The 13,104-nt window shown below is 44.6% G+C and overlaps 2 protein-coding genes across 4 annotated transcripts in view; one reads left to right on the forward strand and one right to left on the reverse strand.

The window, feature by feature from the left end:
• The window catches only part of ATRN (attractin), a 161,557-nt gene extending 151,416 nt beyond the window's left edge, over positions 1 to 10,141 (reverse strand). For 2 of the 3 annotated variants that reach the window (XR_007405710.1, XM_025469460.3), the window contains exon 1: positions 9,673 to 10,141. Coding sequence is in view for 2 of the 3 variants with exons in the window: in XM_025469460.3 (XP_025325245.1) it covers positions 9,673 to 10,046 (374 nt within the window). In the remaining variant the exon portion in view is untranslated. The remainder of the gene's footprint in view (positions 1 to 9,672) is intronic. The other variant, XM_025469459.3, reaches the window with a different exon arrangement.
• A 106-nt stretch (positions 10,142 to 10,247) lies between these two features.
• DNAAF9 (dynein axonemal assembly factor 9) overlaps positions 10,248 to 13,104 on the forward strand; it is a 190,207-nt gene continuing 187,350 nt past the window's right edge. The window contains exon 1 of the mRNA XM_049100735.1: positions 10,248 to 11,239. The gene's annotated coding sequence lies outside the window, so the exon portion shown is untranslated. The remainder of the gene's footprint in view (positions 11,240 to 13,104) is intronic.

Genomic DNA, 13,104 nt, shown 5'->3' on the forward strand with positions numbered 1-13,104 from the left:
AAAAAAGCATTCAAGGAAGAGGATATCCATAAAATGGTAAGAAAGGAAAAAACAAGACAAACAGGAGAAAGCCACCCTCAAAAGGGAAAATGAGACATCTAGCTGATTATAAAGGGCTAGTCTGAAAGTAAAGGGAGAAGAGGGAAATGGAAGGAAGAAGAGTCTCGAACTGAAGAACAAGATTAGTATACGATACATGGATGGGGCTCACTTTTGCCACAATGCCCTGGAGAAATCACAAAGCGATAAAGAGTGTAAGTGAGAAACAAATTTCATCATAGGCCTGCAGCCCATAAATTTCCCAACACAAATACTCTGAAAAGTACAACAGTGGTTTCATTTTAGTTTTAAAAACCAGATTGAGGGATCCCTGGGTGGCACAGAGGTTTAGCGCCTGCCTTTGGCCCAGGGCGCGATCCTGGAGACCCGGGATCGAATCCCACGTCGGGCTCCCGGTGCATGGAGCCTGCTTCTCCCTCTGCCTCTCTCTCTCTCTCTCTCTCTCTCTGTGACTATCATAAATAAATAAATAAAAATTAAAAAAATAAAAAAATAAAAAAATAAAAACCAGATTGAGAGGATCCCTGGCTGGCTCAGCAGTTTAGAGCCTGCCTTTGGCCCAGGGCGTGATCCTGGAGTCCCGGGATCGAGTCCCACGTCGGGCTCCCTGCATGGGGCCTGCTTCTCCCTCTGCCTGTGTCTCTGCCTCTCTCCCTCTCTCTGTGTCTCTCATGAATAAAATCTTAAAAAAAAAAAAGAATTAAAAAAAAAAAAAACAGATTGTGTTATAGAGAAAAACCAGTTTAATTTGTTCAACCACAGTACAAGATACCGAGTTCTGTATTTAACACTCAAGATAAATATAACCTACAAATTTATTAAATCAGTTCTTCATATTTAGAAAAAAACGTTTTGGTCATACATACTCTGTTTTTCTCCAGTATATTTATCCAACCTCTATTTACTGTAGTAAATAAAAAGCATTTGCCTACCTTGGGAAACGTTCACAGAGGTAAAGTTTAAATGTCAGATATCTGCTTTCAAACGTATGCTTTGTGCAATATTATATTACATCATGCCCAATTTTTCTTTTTACTTAAGCATATTTTCACCTTTTTCAAATAAGTAAACTCTATCTTTTAGGAATCAGCAAAAATGTCAGATGTTTATTATGTAAATATTTCACATAGTTAAGTTTTTAGCCAATATAACATAATTTCATCCCATATAAGCATGTATTTAGTTGATTCTTCCCAGAATTCTATTTCCCCCATCGCAAAATCAGAGGACAAATTACTTTTATTCAGTGACTTGACTCTGCTAGACCGAAATTCAGTATGGCACAGTCCTCACTGCAGTCATCTCCACGAGCCAGCATAATGCATTCCACATAGTGGGACCCTCACAATCCCTAGTAATGACTGAGTGAATTCCTGGTAAACTGGGAAACTGGCGTTTTATTACTTAATACAGTATTTTCCAGAACATTCCTAATTTTTATCACCAACACTTATTGAGTATTCACCAAATGGCAGGTTCTAGGAAAATGCAGCAATATCACTGTTCTTACCTGCCCAACATAAGCCCCACTTTTCTGGTACAGTATGTGTGTTTTCCTTTCTCTTTTCCTGCTCCCCCTTCCTCAGTCCATGCCACTTATTCCATCCAATGGAACCTCATACCCCAGCTCCACAGCAGGTACTCAAGTCAGGTCTGATGAATCAGGACATTCCCATGACCCAAACACAGAGACCATTTCAGTAAAGGACAAGGGACCAGTGAGATTCTCAGCACTCTTTATTTTGCAACAAGCTTCTAAGAAAGGGTCATTCTTTTCCAGTAGAGGATGTTAAGCCAGTTTGATTTAACCTCTGGAGATATCACCTGAAGACAGCCTGCCTGAAAATGAAGCCATCAGAGAACAGATCAAAGCTAAGAGATGGAGGGAGACAGACCAAATGGTGCCCTGGATCCAGCCACACACAAAGCCAACAATATTCCCTTGACTCTTCTGTCACATGAACCAATAAATCTGGTTTTTTTTTCTCTTAAACTTGTCTGAGTTGAGTGTCGCTAAAAGAACCTTGACAGAAACTGTATCCAATACGATTTACAAATACAAATTAATGAACCCTCATATGGGAAATTGGCTAAATAGAGCTGAGGTACAAGAGAGTGAGAACAGCCTCTTTCCCAGGAGAAGTTGGCAATCTGAGTTATGCAGTATCAAACAAGCTAAAACTACTGCCTGTGGTAACTTAGGGTTCAGATCATGTGCCCATCAACATTGGAAAACTAAGAGACTTGGCAGAAAAATGTCAGGAATTTAGACCATGTTATCAATTCTAGAGAGAAAGGCTCAAACTTCCTGGTGCAAAATACGAAGATTTTCATGATCCAGCACTATGTTCCTCTGCATAGGAATTGTTCTGTATTGTAAAGAACAGGAAATCCAACTGTAATTGGCTTAAGAAAAACATGGACTGCAGGACTTCATAAAACTAAAAAGTATACTTCAGGCAATGTTTGACCCAGAGCTTCAGAAAAGTCATCAGGACTTCAGCTCCATTTCTCTGATATCCTCCCTCTTCTAGAAGTTGCTCTGACTACAGGTGGGCTCCTATCACAACAACAATGCTAGTTATAACAATTCTAGGTTTTAGATCCTCAGCACACAAAGCAAAAGACGACAAAGCATCTCCTTCATAAACATCCAGAAGAGAGAGGTCTCCAGCAAAAGTCCTGAGAGTCACTTTGACTGAGTCAGCTTAGATCACATGCCTACCTCAAAACAATCATTACAACAAGAGGCTGGAATCCCCTGATGGCTTAGCCCGGTCAAGGATGCATCCTGAGACTGGAAGGTGATGGGAAAGGAAGAGGGAAGGCCATTACCACCTTCCAGTCTCACACCTTTCCAAGACATTCCTCACAAGTTATGTTCCAACAATATCCACTTATGTTCAGTTCTCTAAGTGCTGTGGGTTGAACTGTGTACCACCAAAAGCTACTCTGAAATCCTAACCCTTGGTACCTGGAAAGATGACCTTATCTGGAAACAGTTTTTGCAGATGATCAAATTAAGATGAAGTCATATTCATACGTCCAACATGACTGATGCCCTCACAACAGAAGAGACACAAAGAGAGAATACTATGTGAGTTTAAAGTGATGGGGGCAGAGACTAGAGTGATGCATGTACAAGCCAAGAATGCTAAGGACTGCTGTCCATCCCAGCAGCTAAGAGAAAGGGATGGAACAGATTCTCCTTTAGAGCTTTCAGAGAGAACATGGCCCTGCTGACACTTTATTTCAGGCTTGTGACCTCCAGAACTATAAAAGATTAAACTTCTGCTGGCTTAAGCCACCCAGTTTGTAATACTTTGTTACAACAAACCTAGGAAACTAATACACTTAAGTAAGCATGAAAGTCCATGATTCTTTCCCTTTGTACATGCTCTTTTCTCCTTCCGGAATGCCCATCTCACCCAGATTGTCTATTTACACTAAACCTCGGATCTGCCCAAATGTTCCTGTCTTTGCGATGCCTCAACAATGGCCCTCAAAAGAGTTAGTCTCTCCCCACATCTTAGTCCAGCACCACATATTACTTGTATTTTTATTATTAATTCTAATTGCCTGTGCACCATAGCTGTCTTCCCTTCAGAATTATGAGCTCTCCGATGGGAAAGCAAGGCCTGATTCTTACCCACCTTCATATTCTCAAGGCAGTGCATGGTACCTAACACATAACAATCATTCAAAAGCTATCTATGAATTGAATAGGCTGATGACTCATCTCAAAAGAAGAGAATGGGTATGATTTCAGAGAATTGGCTATTATAGGAAACTGAAGATAGGCCTTGAGGTAGAATCTTGATAAGTAGAAAGGAAAGAACATGGGAGCAAGGAGCAAGAAAGGTGTTAAATTTAGGAAATATGTATAAAAACTACAAAGTAAAAGAATTTGGGTAGGGAGAAAGGAATGTGTATGAGGCAGTGGAAGCCTTCTGTTGAGGATCATTTTACAGGTAATAAGAGGAGTAGGGGAAAAAAGTTTCTGAGCAGGACAGTGACATATGTTTCAGAGGATTTCTATGACAAAGTGTAGAATGGACTCTGGAGGTGCAAGAGCCCAGTCAGGGCACAACAGAGGCAGGTCAGCAAGGAGGTAAAGGGCCAGGTGTGCCCTAGGATGGCAGGAGCAAAAGTGGAAAGGAACAAAATTTTAAGATTTTAGAGAAAAAGAATACCCAGAAAGAGCAAAGGATTACTCCTATGTTTTGACCTTTAGTTATCTCAGGTAAGATTTACTACTGAAATAAGGGAGGATAAAGGGAGAGACTATTTTTTTCAAGAAGCATTTGTCTCAGATGGCTTACTATGAGGTGACAGTAAAACATCCCCAAAAAGATGCCCAGCAAACAGAAGACAATGAAGTTCATGAGGTTTATGAGGACAAAAGACAGATATGGCAGTTATACAGGTAAAGGTGACTTTTCTTCATCTTTTCATTCAACAAACATTTATTGCACACCATGTCCTAGGCATATTCTAGGCTCTGGGAATAGAACAGCAAGAAAAACTGATGAAAATCCTTGCCCTCATGGAGTTTATATCCTACTGAGGAAAACAGACAAGCCTATTTGATTTATGAACATAAATTTAGGGCTTTAGGCTAATACTACTTCTATAGTTACTATAACCAAAAAATAAAAAATTAATTTTTTTATTTTTAAAATTTTATTTTCCAGAATTTTCATTTCACTATAGGGATTTATGTCCTTGTACTATAGGGATTTATGTCCTTGACTAGTAGTCAAACATATTCAAGTGAGTTAAAGTTTTGTTTTGTTTTAAAGATTTTATTTATTTATTCAAGAGACACACAAAGAGAGAGGCACAGACCAGGCAGAGGGAGAAGCAGGCTCCATACAGGGACTCGATCCCGAGTCTCCAGGATCACACCCTGGGCTGAAGGCAGACACTTAACCACTGAGCCACCCAGGTGTCCCTGTTTTGTTTTTTTTAATGCTAGCTTTAGAGTTGTAATAAATCTATTTTCCTCTTGTTTCTCAATGGCATTAGACAGCTCTTCCAAAGAATATTTGTAAAGGGTGACTGGACTCAGAAAAAATCAGACGCCAAATGGTACAATGGAAAGCAAGGGTGTGGGAATTAACAAGGCCTGAATTCAAATCCCAGTCCAGCTTTTCACAAGTTGTATGAGCTGGTGCAAGTTACTCAGTATCTCTAAGCTTCAGTTCACCCATCTGTGAAATGGGAATAACTTCACTCTAAGGATTAAAAAGAGTAATTGCTAAAAGGCAATTGACACAACACCTAGGAAAAAAATGGAGAAATGTTGGTGGCAGGTAGTGCTGGGACTACCATGACCACCATTATTCCATATGCCGGGAACAAAACAGATGCTCAATAAATGCCTACTTCTTTCCTTATTCTTCTGGAGAAGGTAAGTTCTTAACATCCTGGGTAATTATAAGGCTCCCATTCACTAGGCTCTTATAGTCTATCCTCCCCAAACTTCTGACAGCAGGAACATAGAAGAATTAAATGCATATTAACTTCATAGATGGGCTTAATATCTTTACTTCTAATTTGATGGAATGTATTTATTATCAACCAAAGAAAAATTTCCATGGTGATGTCACAAGTAGAAAAAAATGATCACATTGGGATCCCTGGGTGGCGCAGCAGTTTGGCGCCTGCCTTTGGCCCAGGGCGCGATCCTGGATATCCGGGATCGAATCCCACGTCCCGGTGCATGGAGCCTGCTTCTCCCTCTGCCTGTGTCTCTGCCTCTCTCTCTCACTGTGTGCCTATCATAAATAAATAAAAGTTTAAAAAAAAAAAATGATCACTGAATTATGAACAGTAACATAAAAATGAATGAAACTGGCATTGCTTTAGAAGTCATCCACCAAAGATTCCATAGTTAATTTCCATAGTTAATTTTACTAAACTGACACCAATAATATTCTCCTCTGTGATAATCATTTCTGTAGTATCTTTTGTTTGAAAAAAAAAAAACAAACTTATTTTCCAACTGTCTAACCATACAATAACACAAACTTTACACAACACTCTCAGAGTTGTCCAGAAGTTAAATGGCATGATGTACATAAAAATGTTTGACCAGATCCCTGGCATATAGTATGCATTCAGTGATAACTTTGGTAAGATCTAATCCTCTTATTATCCTACATTCTTTTCAATTAATAGAAAAGACTCATAACAACAATTATAACACAGGATTTATGCAACGAAAAAGATTTAAAAACACACTGACTTGATGCCATTCTATACCGGAAAGGTATTCATTTGAATGTCTCTCCATTTAATAACAAACAGGTCTGTGAGTTAAATCAAGATGTGTACCACTTTAATCAAAACCAACATTTCTGTCTTCCCCTAAAATAATCCTTCCACTAACAATTTAATGAGAGTTTTTTTAAAAGGCCAGAGACATTAAGTTCCTCTTACTTTCGTTTTTAAAAATGCAAATTCTAGCAGCCCACAAAATATAATGGAATTATCAGGACCAAAGTCATAACTGTTTGCCCAGGAAAGAGCACTGACAACCAGGGTGAACCTGCTCAAATGGAGCATCCACGATAATCAGGGGAGACCCCTCACTCACGCCTGATACCATCTGAGACAACCAGTGTCAGGACTGCTTATTCCCTATAACAAATGGCTCTTCTCAATCCTCTGGACTAGAGAGAGACCTGCTCTTTCTCCCTGGCTATGTCCCTCTCTACACTGATAACTCCAACACTAACACTTGTCCTGCCAAGTGGATACCCTGAGAGCACCTAATCTCAGTGGGTATAAAACCAGCTTCTCCTATGTCCCTGTGTCTGTTAATGGTATCACTATTCTCTCAGTCACCGAAGATAGGATCTAGCTTTCTTTCCCTCACCATCCCCCTTCCTTCCCAAGAATAAACCAGTTTCCAAGCAAGACCCGTCTTTTACCTCTGCAATTACCACCTAGCATCCACCCTGCCTCCACTCCCACAGCCTATCTTAGGTTCTCCTTACTTCTGTCCTGATCGGGGCCAATAGCTCCCACCCAACTGCCCACCATGTCTCAGGCTTACAATGAGTCCTCCTACTCCGAACAGTACTGACAGACTGATCTTGCTATGCATGTCCCTTGGCGCCCTATGGGCCTCCATTGCCTTCCATTGCATTCCAGATACTCAGAACTTAAAGGGCTCTCATCTGACACAACCATCCAGTCATTTGATTTTAGAAGCTCCTCAAATTCAAAATGCTCTGGCCTTACCTAAAGGCCATTCCTGCTCTGGCTCCAATCTAAAAGCCTATAATGTCATGAAAATTCAAGTTAACTGTGCCATTCCACTGCTCAAGAGTTAAAGGTCAAAATTCTCAACCCAACCCACAGGGCTTCACATGGCCTGGCCCCTGTCTGTCTCTCCAGTCTTGCCATGCTCCCATTTGTGCTCTGCTTCAGCTATCTGGCCTTCTATTCAGCTTACCATGATGCCCCTCATCCCCAAGCCTCTGTACATGTTGGCTCCTTAGTACTCCACCCCTCATGTAGGTAGTGCTATCCTACCCCTCAGATCTCAACTCAAAATTCACTTGTTCAGCCACTAAGCCTTAACGTTTCAAACTCAAGCCCTCTGTTTGCCCCCGTTCCTTTCCTCCATAGCCTCAAGCAAGATAATAACAAATTATTAGATTTCTTATTCCCAAACTAGAACATACACTCCCCAAGAGTAGGACTGTGTGGTCTTTTCTTTGCCATTGTATCTTACAACTTACCCCAGAGCAGCCCTCAACAAATATGCATAGATTAATGTAATTCGTAAATCAGAACGCCCTAGGTTACAAAGCGAGACACACTACACACTGGGCATGAAATCACTTGATTTCTCCATAACAATAAAGAGCTCATCTCGGGGCAGCCCCGGTGGCGCAGCGGTTTAGCGCCGCCTGCAGCCCAGGGCGTGATCCTGGAGACCCGGGATCGAGTCCCACGTCAGGCTCTTTGTATGATGCCTGCTTCTCCCTTGCCTGTGTCTCTGTTTCTCTCTCTCTCTCTCTGTGTCTATCATGAATAAATATATAAAATCTTTTAAAAAAAAGAGAGATACTATTGTGACACTATTAAATGTATAGTTTAAAAAAAAAAAAAAAGAGCTCATCTCCTCAATGTTCTCTAAGTTTCCGCGAAGATGTGACATTACAGGAGTCTACAACTCTACCATTCTAAATCTTCCCCTTACAACTCTCTTCTGTTCTATATACCCTAGTACCAGCAATACTTTACTTTGTGGTCTCCACAATTTTGTTTGCACCCTTGCTCCCATCTGGAATTTTTTTCCCAGCTACATATTTCCAAGTCCTACTTTGCTTCAAATGCTGAAATCCAATGTCACTTTCTCCTCGAAGTCTTCCTTGCACTCCCCCTGCTAGTCACAATCTCCCTCCTTGAATTCCCACAGGTACTACTACATTGCCTCATTCAGGTCAGATCAAGTGTCACTTCAAATGAGGGGTTTCTCCTAAAGTTACTCACTCTTTATAATCCTTTATAGTCCTCTTTATAATCAGGACATTCTGTATTATTTTCTTGACAGCACTATTAACTAAAATTATCGCAGTCATTTCTTTATTTCTTTATTTACTTATTAACTGCCTGTCTTCCCCACTAGAATGTAAGATCCATGAGAGCAGGGCCTGTGTGCCTTGGTCCCTATATCCCCACTCCTCCACATCTGACATCAAAAATGTTTAGTAAAATCTGCCAAAGGCATGAATGATTCTGTAGTGCTTATGACTAGGGTCACTTGTGTACCTATCTTTCTCTTGCTGTATTCCAAACTGTGTGGACTAGGCCAAAGTCTGGCTAATCTATTTGTTTCTGTGTATTACCTGGAAATCCTCCCACAACTGAAGCAAATAATAGATAACTATTAATTAATGAATTAATGATCTCTCCAGGAGGTAATGTCCTGAACCAGGCCAACTCAGAACTCCATATTCTCCAGAAACCAGGGCAAACAGGAACCTCCTTCTATGCCCTCTCCACCCTGTTCCAATCAGCCAGCTCTAGTGAGCTTCAAAAGGCTAGTTTCTTCACTTTCTTCTACCCAACAACCCTGATTCTTCTACCTCTAATATCTCACAATCCTAACCTTTCCCTTCTATCTTCAGCCAACAAATCACTGCCAAGGCCCTGTTTCTTCTGAGTACCCTGCATTGTCAATGAGTGAGAGAACTCATCAGGCCCTAGGGAACAAGGGAATGTTAAAAGAAAGTGTTTAAGTAAGACTAGCTCTCTCATCTTTTCTCATATACCTCATTTATCCGAAAGAGGCCCAGTTTCAGGGACTGGCTTTGATACTCTATGGGACTCTGAGCTTTCTTCTCATGTACCCACCGCACCCAAAATCCGTCTGGGGTGCCTCCACCCTTGCCTCAAACCTTTTCATCTTCCAGTAGACGACCCTGGGCCAGAGACGATGATCTCAGAAGCAAATGGTCCTCAAACACTGTGGGACGGCCCTCCCGTCCCCACTTTCCGTCCGGCGACTGCCTCCGGCCTGGAGCCATCTCGTGCTCCCCGTAGCCTCAGCCTCCCTCCGGGCCCGACCCTCCAACACCACCCCCCACTCACCTGAAGCGGCCCCCGCAGTGCTGGCATTGCTCGCCCACCCAGCCAGCGGGGCAGACGCACTGGCCGGTACCAGGGTTGCAGCGGCCGCCGTTGACACAGGGTCGGTCACATTCCTTGGCCTCGGCTGCGGCTGAGCCCGACACCGCCGCCGCTGCCGCCGCGGCCTCGGCCGCCCAGGGCAGCAGCAGCAGCGGCGGGAGCAGCAGCAGCAGCAGCCGCCGCCGCGGGAGGCGCAGCCCGGCCCCCAGCCCCGGCCTCTCAGCCCCGGCCGCGTCCCAGTCCCGGCGCTGCCCGCCGTTCCTGCCCGCAGGCGCTGTCGTCGCCGCCGTCCTCCTCCTCAGCCTAGCCTGAGTCGCCGCCGCCGCCGCCACCATCTTCCCGGGGCTGAGACGGCGCCCCGCGCGCACATACACACACACCGCACGGCCGGCTCCGCTTTGCCTGGCCGTGCGGGGCGGGGCTGGGCGGACGGTGGCTCGGGCGGTCAATCCTGAGGGCGGGGCCGGAGCTGCGCGGCGGGCGGAGCGACGCGTGCGTGCACAGGCGGGGCGGGGCGGGGCGGGGCGCGGCGCGGCCCTGGAGGCGGGTCCCGGACGCTGGGTCAGCGGGTTGTTGAGACCTTCCGAGGCTCCTTAGCCCTCCAGTATTTGCCCTTCGGGCGGCACGGCAGCGGCAGGTTAGCATCCCTGAGGCGACCTCTTCCCGTTGCCTGCCTAGGAGCCGTCCGCTCTGCTAGCCTTGCCGGCCGTGTTGGGCACGCCCTCCCCGAGACCCCGGCGCGCGGCGTCGCTCTGCTCCGAACCCACCTGCGGGGCAGAAAGGGCCCAGGAGCTTTCGTCGTGGTGTGTGGGCGTGTACCGTGGTGTGCGGTACTGGAGGAGGAGTGCTGCGTCCCAGCCTTCGCTCTCTCCTCTGTAAAGTAGGGATACGAAATAGCACGTGTGTTAAGAACTCAGCGCATAGGTTGTGCGCAATAAACGCCTGATAGACTGAGTGAAGACACACACAGCCCAGCCCTGCCTTGTTGGAGGCTGATCTAGGGGCCTTTAATTCTGTGGAGGTAATGTGGGATTATTTTACTCCGCACTATTCTCAAACATCTCTGAAGAGAGGCCAGCATAAAATTAGGAGTTGGAGCACCCTCAGCCCACACACATCCGCTCCTAGAGCTCTTCTTGTCAGGTAGTTTGTCACTTTGGTGGCCCCACAGAAACTTGCCTCCTGACAGTAATCGATCCTGGAATCTGGACTGGACCTGTGACTCGATTTAACCAATGGAAGAATGTGGCAGAAGTGACTACCAATTACAGAGATGAGCTTTGAGAATACCTGGTGACCTTGATTTTGAGCTCTTGATGACCCTGAGCTGCTCCCCTTCTTCCACCTTGCTGTAGAAAGAGGACACACACAGACCACATGGAGGAAAAGGACCCAGTTACTACCAAGAACTGAGGTTCCAGACACATGAACCTGATGAACCCATCCCAGCTAAAGGACAGTCGTTGAGGGAAGAAGCCATCTAGGTTGCTCTAGCCATCTGAGCTCTTCCTCATTACCTAAAACAGAGGTAAGTCTTTCCTACTGTGCCTTTTCCAAAATCCTGAGAAGTGATAACCTGGCTGCTGGTTTAAGCCTCTGTTTTAGAGAGGTTTGTTACTCAGCAATGGATAACCAGAACATTGTCATACAAGCCTTGTGTTGTGAGGAATATTCCTGTGGCAGCTACCTCAGAGTTTGACCACCCTGCAGTCCCTGGGAAGCAAAGAAATCCCCTCATATACCTGTGGAGACTTGCAGCTTTACCTTAGAGCACAGAATTCTAAGATTCTAAGGCATACCCCCACATTCATGCCTAGGTCCTGATCTACCTTACTGTCCATCCACTTCAAGCCTGGTGAAGCTTAGCAACACCCCAGCCTCACACCCAGCCCTCCACCCATACATCCCTCCTATTCCTATATGAAATGTATTGTTCAGCCTAGGCCCTACCACTGGCATTCTGGTTTGCAGGTGGTTGTGGCTCGAGTGTCCTACAGGGACTGTGTAGGATGAAGTAGGAAATGTAAGATATGGCCCTACCCTCTGGCAAGGACCCAGTCAGATGGAGGTGGCTTACGTGAGGCCACCACCTGACTTCAGGAGGCACTGCTCCCTCTACTCCTCTACACCAGAAGTGGAACCAGCCTTTTCCTTCATTCCCCATGGCAAAACTGAACCCAGACTGTGAAGTTTCAAATAATTTTACCAACGCTCAGGGATAACAGAAAACAGTTTGCATCTACAGAGGAGCAATATGGCTGCCCTAGAATCTTGCTGCAGCAAATTTTTTTTTCTTCTTTAATCTATTCCCTTATCTGGTTCTCTCTCTTTCCTTAGCCATGTTTTGCTCAAATTATCTTGCTTTAAAAAACAAAATCGGGACACCCGGGTGGCTCAGCAGTTAAGCGTCTGCCTTTGGCTCAGGGCATGATCCCGGCGTCCTGGGATCGAGTCCCACATCAGGATCCCTGAGGGAAGCCTACTTCTTCCTCTGCCTGTGTCTCTGCCTCTCTCTCTCTCTGAGTCTCATAAATAAATACAAATAAAATCTTAAAAAAAAATCTTATCTTGACCTATGAAGGGAAGTATTGCTATCTTTCTCCATTACTGTTGTTGTCAGAGTCCCCTGCACTTTATACTTCTGCATAGTGGATTAAAGATGGCTGATTCAAGTCCCTGTTTAGGCACCAAATGCACCTTTTGGGGCACCTGGGTGGCTCAGCCAGTTAAGTGTCTGACTCCTGATTTTGGCTCAGGTCATGATCTCAGGGTTGTGAGATGGAACCCTGTGTTAGGCTCTGTGCTGGGCATGGAGCCTGCTTAAGATTCTCTCCCTCTCCCTGACCCCAATAAATAAATATATAATGGCTGCAGATTGTTTTACACTCCTTCCACGGAGAGATAGGGACTCATTCCCCCCACTCCTTGAATCTGGGCTGGTCTTAGTGTTTGCTGAACCAGTAAACTGTGGTGGAAGTGATATACTGGAACTTCTGAGTCTAGATCCAGGAAGTTTTACCACTTCTTTCTGAGTGCCTTTGCACACTTGCTCTAAGGAAATCTAGCTGCTGTAAAAGAAGCCCAGCTACTCTGAGATTGCTGTACTGCGGGGAGACCAGCCCCAGCGGCTCCAGACCCCAGTGGTCCAGGTCTTCCCAGTTAAGCCCCCATAACTAATTAAGTAGAGGGGTGTCATCTCTGCTGAACTCACCCCAAACTGCAGATAGATGAACAAAATAAAGAAGTATACTTCTTTAAGCCACTAAGTTTGGGGATGATTTATTTTGGGACCACAATAGATTATCAACATACTCTGTATCTTGCTTCCTCCAAAGATAAGTCTTTTGAGGTAGACTTGGTTAAGAATTGATTAAAAATGGCTGTATAAGGGTA

This window comes from Canis lupus, chromosome 24 (genome assembly GCF_003254725.2).
Source record: "Canis lupus dingo isolate Sandy chromosome 24, ASM325472v2, whole genome shotgun sequence".
Classification (NCBI taxonomy): domain Eukaryota; kingdom Metazoa; phylum Chordata; class Mammalia; order Carnivora; family Canidae; genus Canis; species Canis lupus.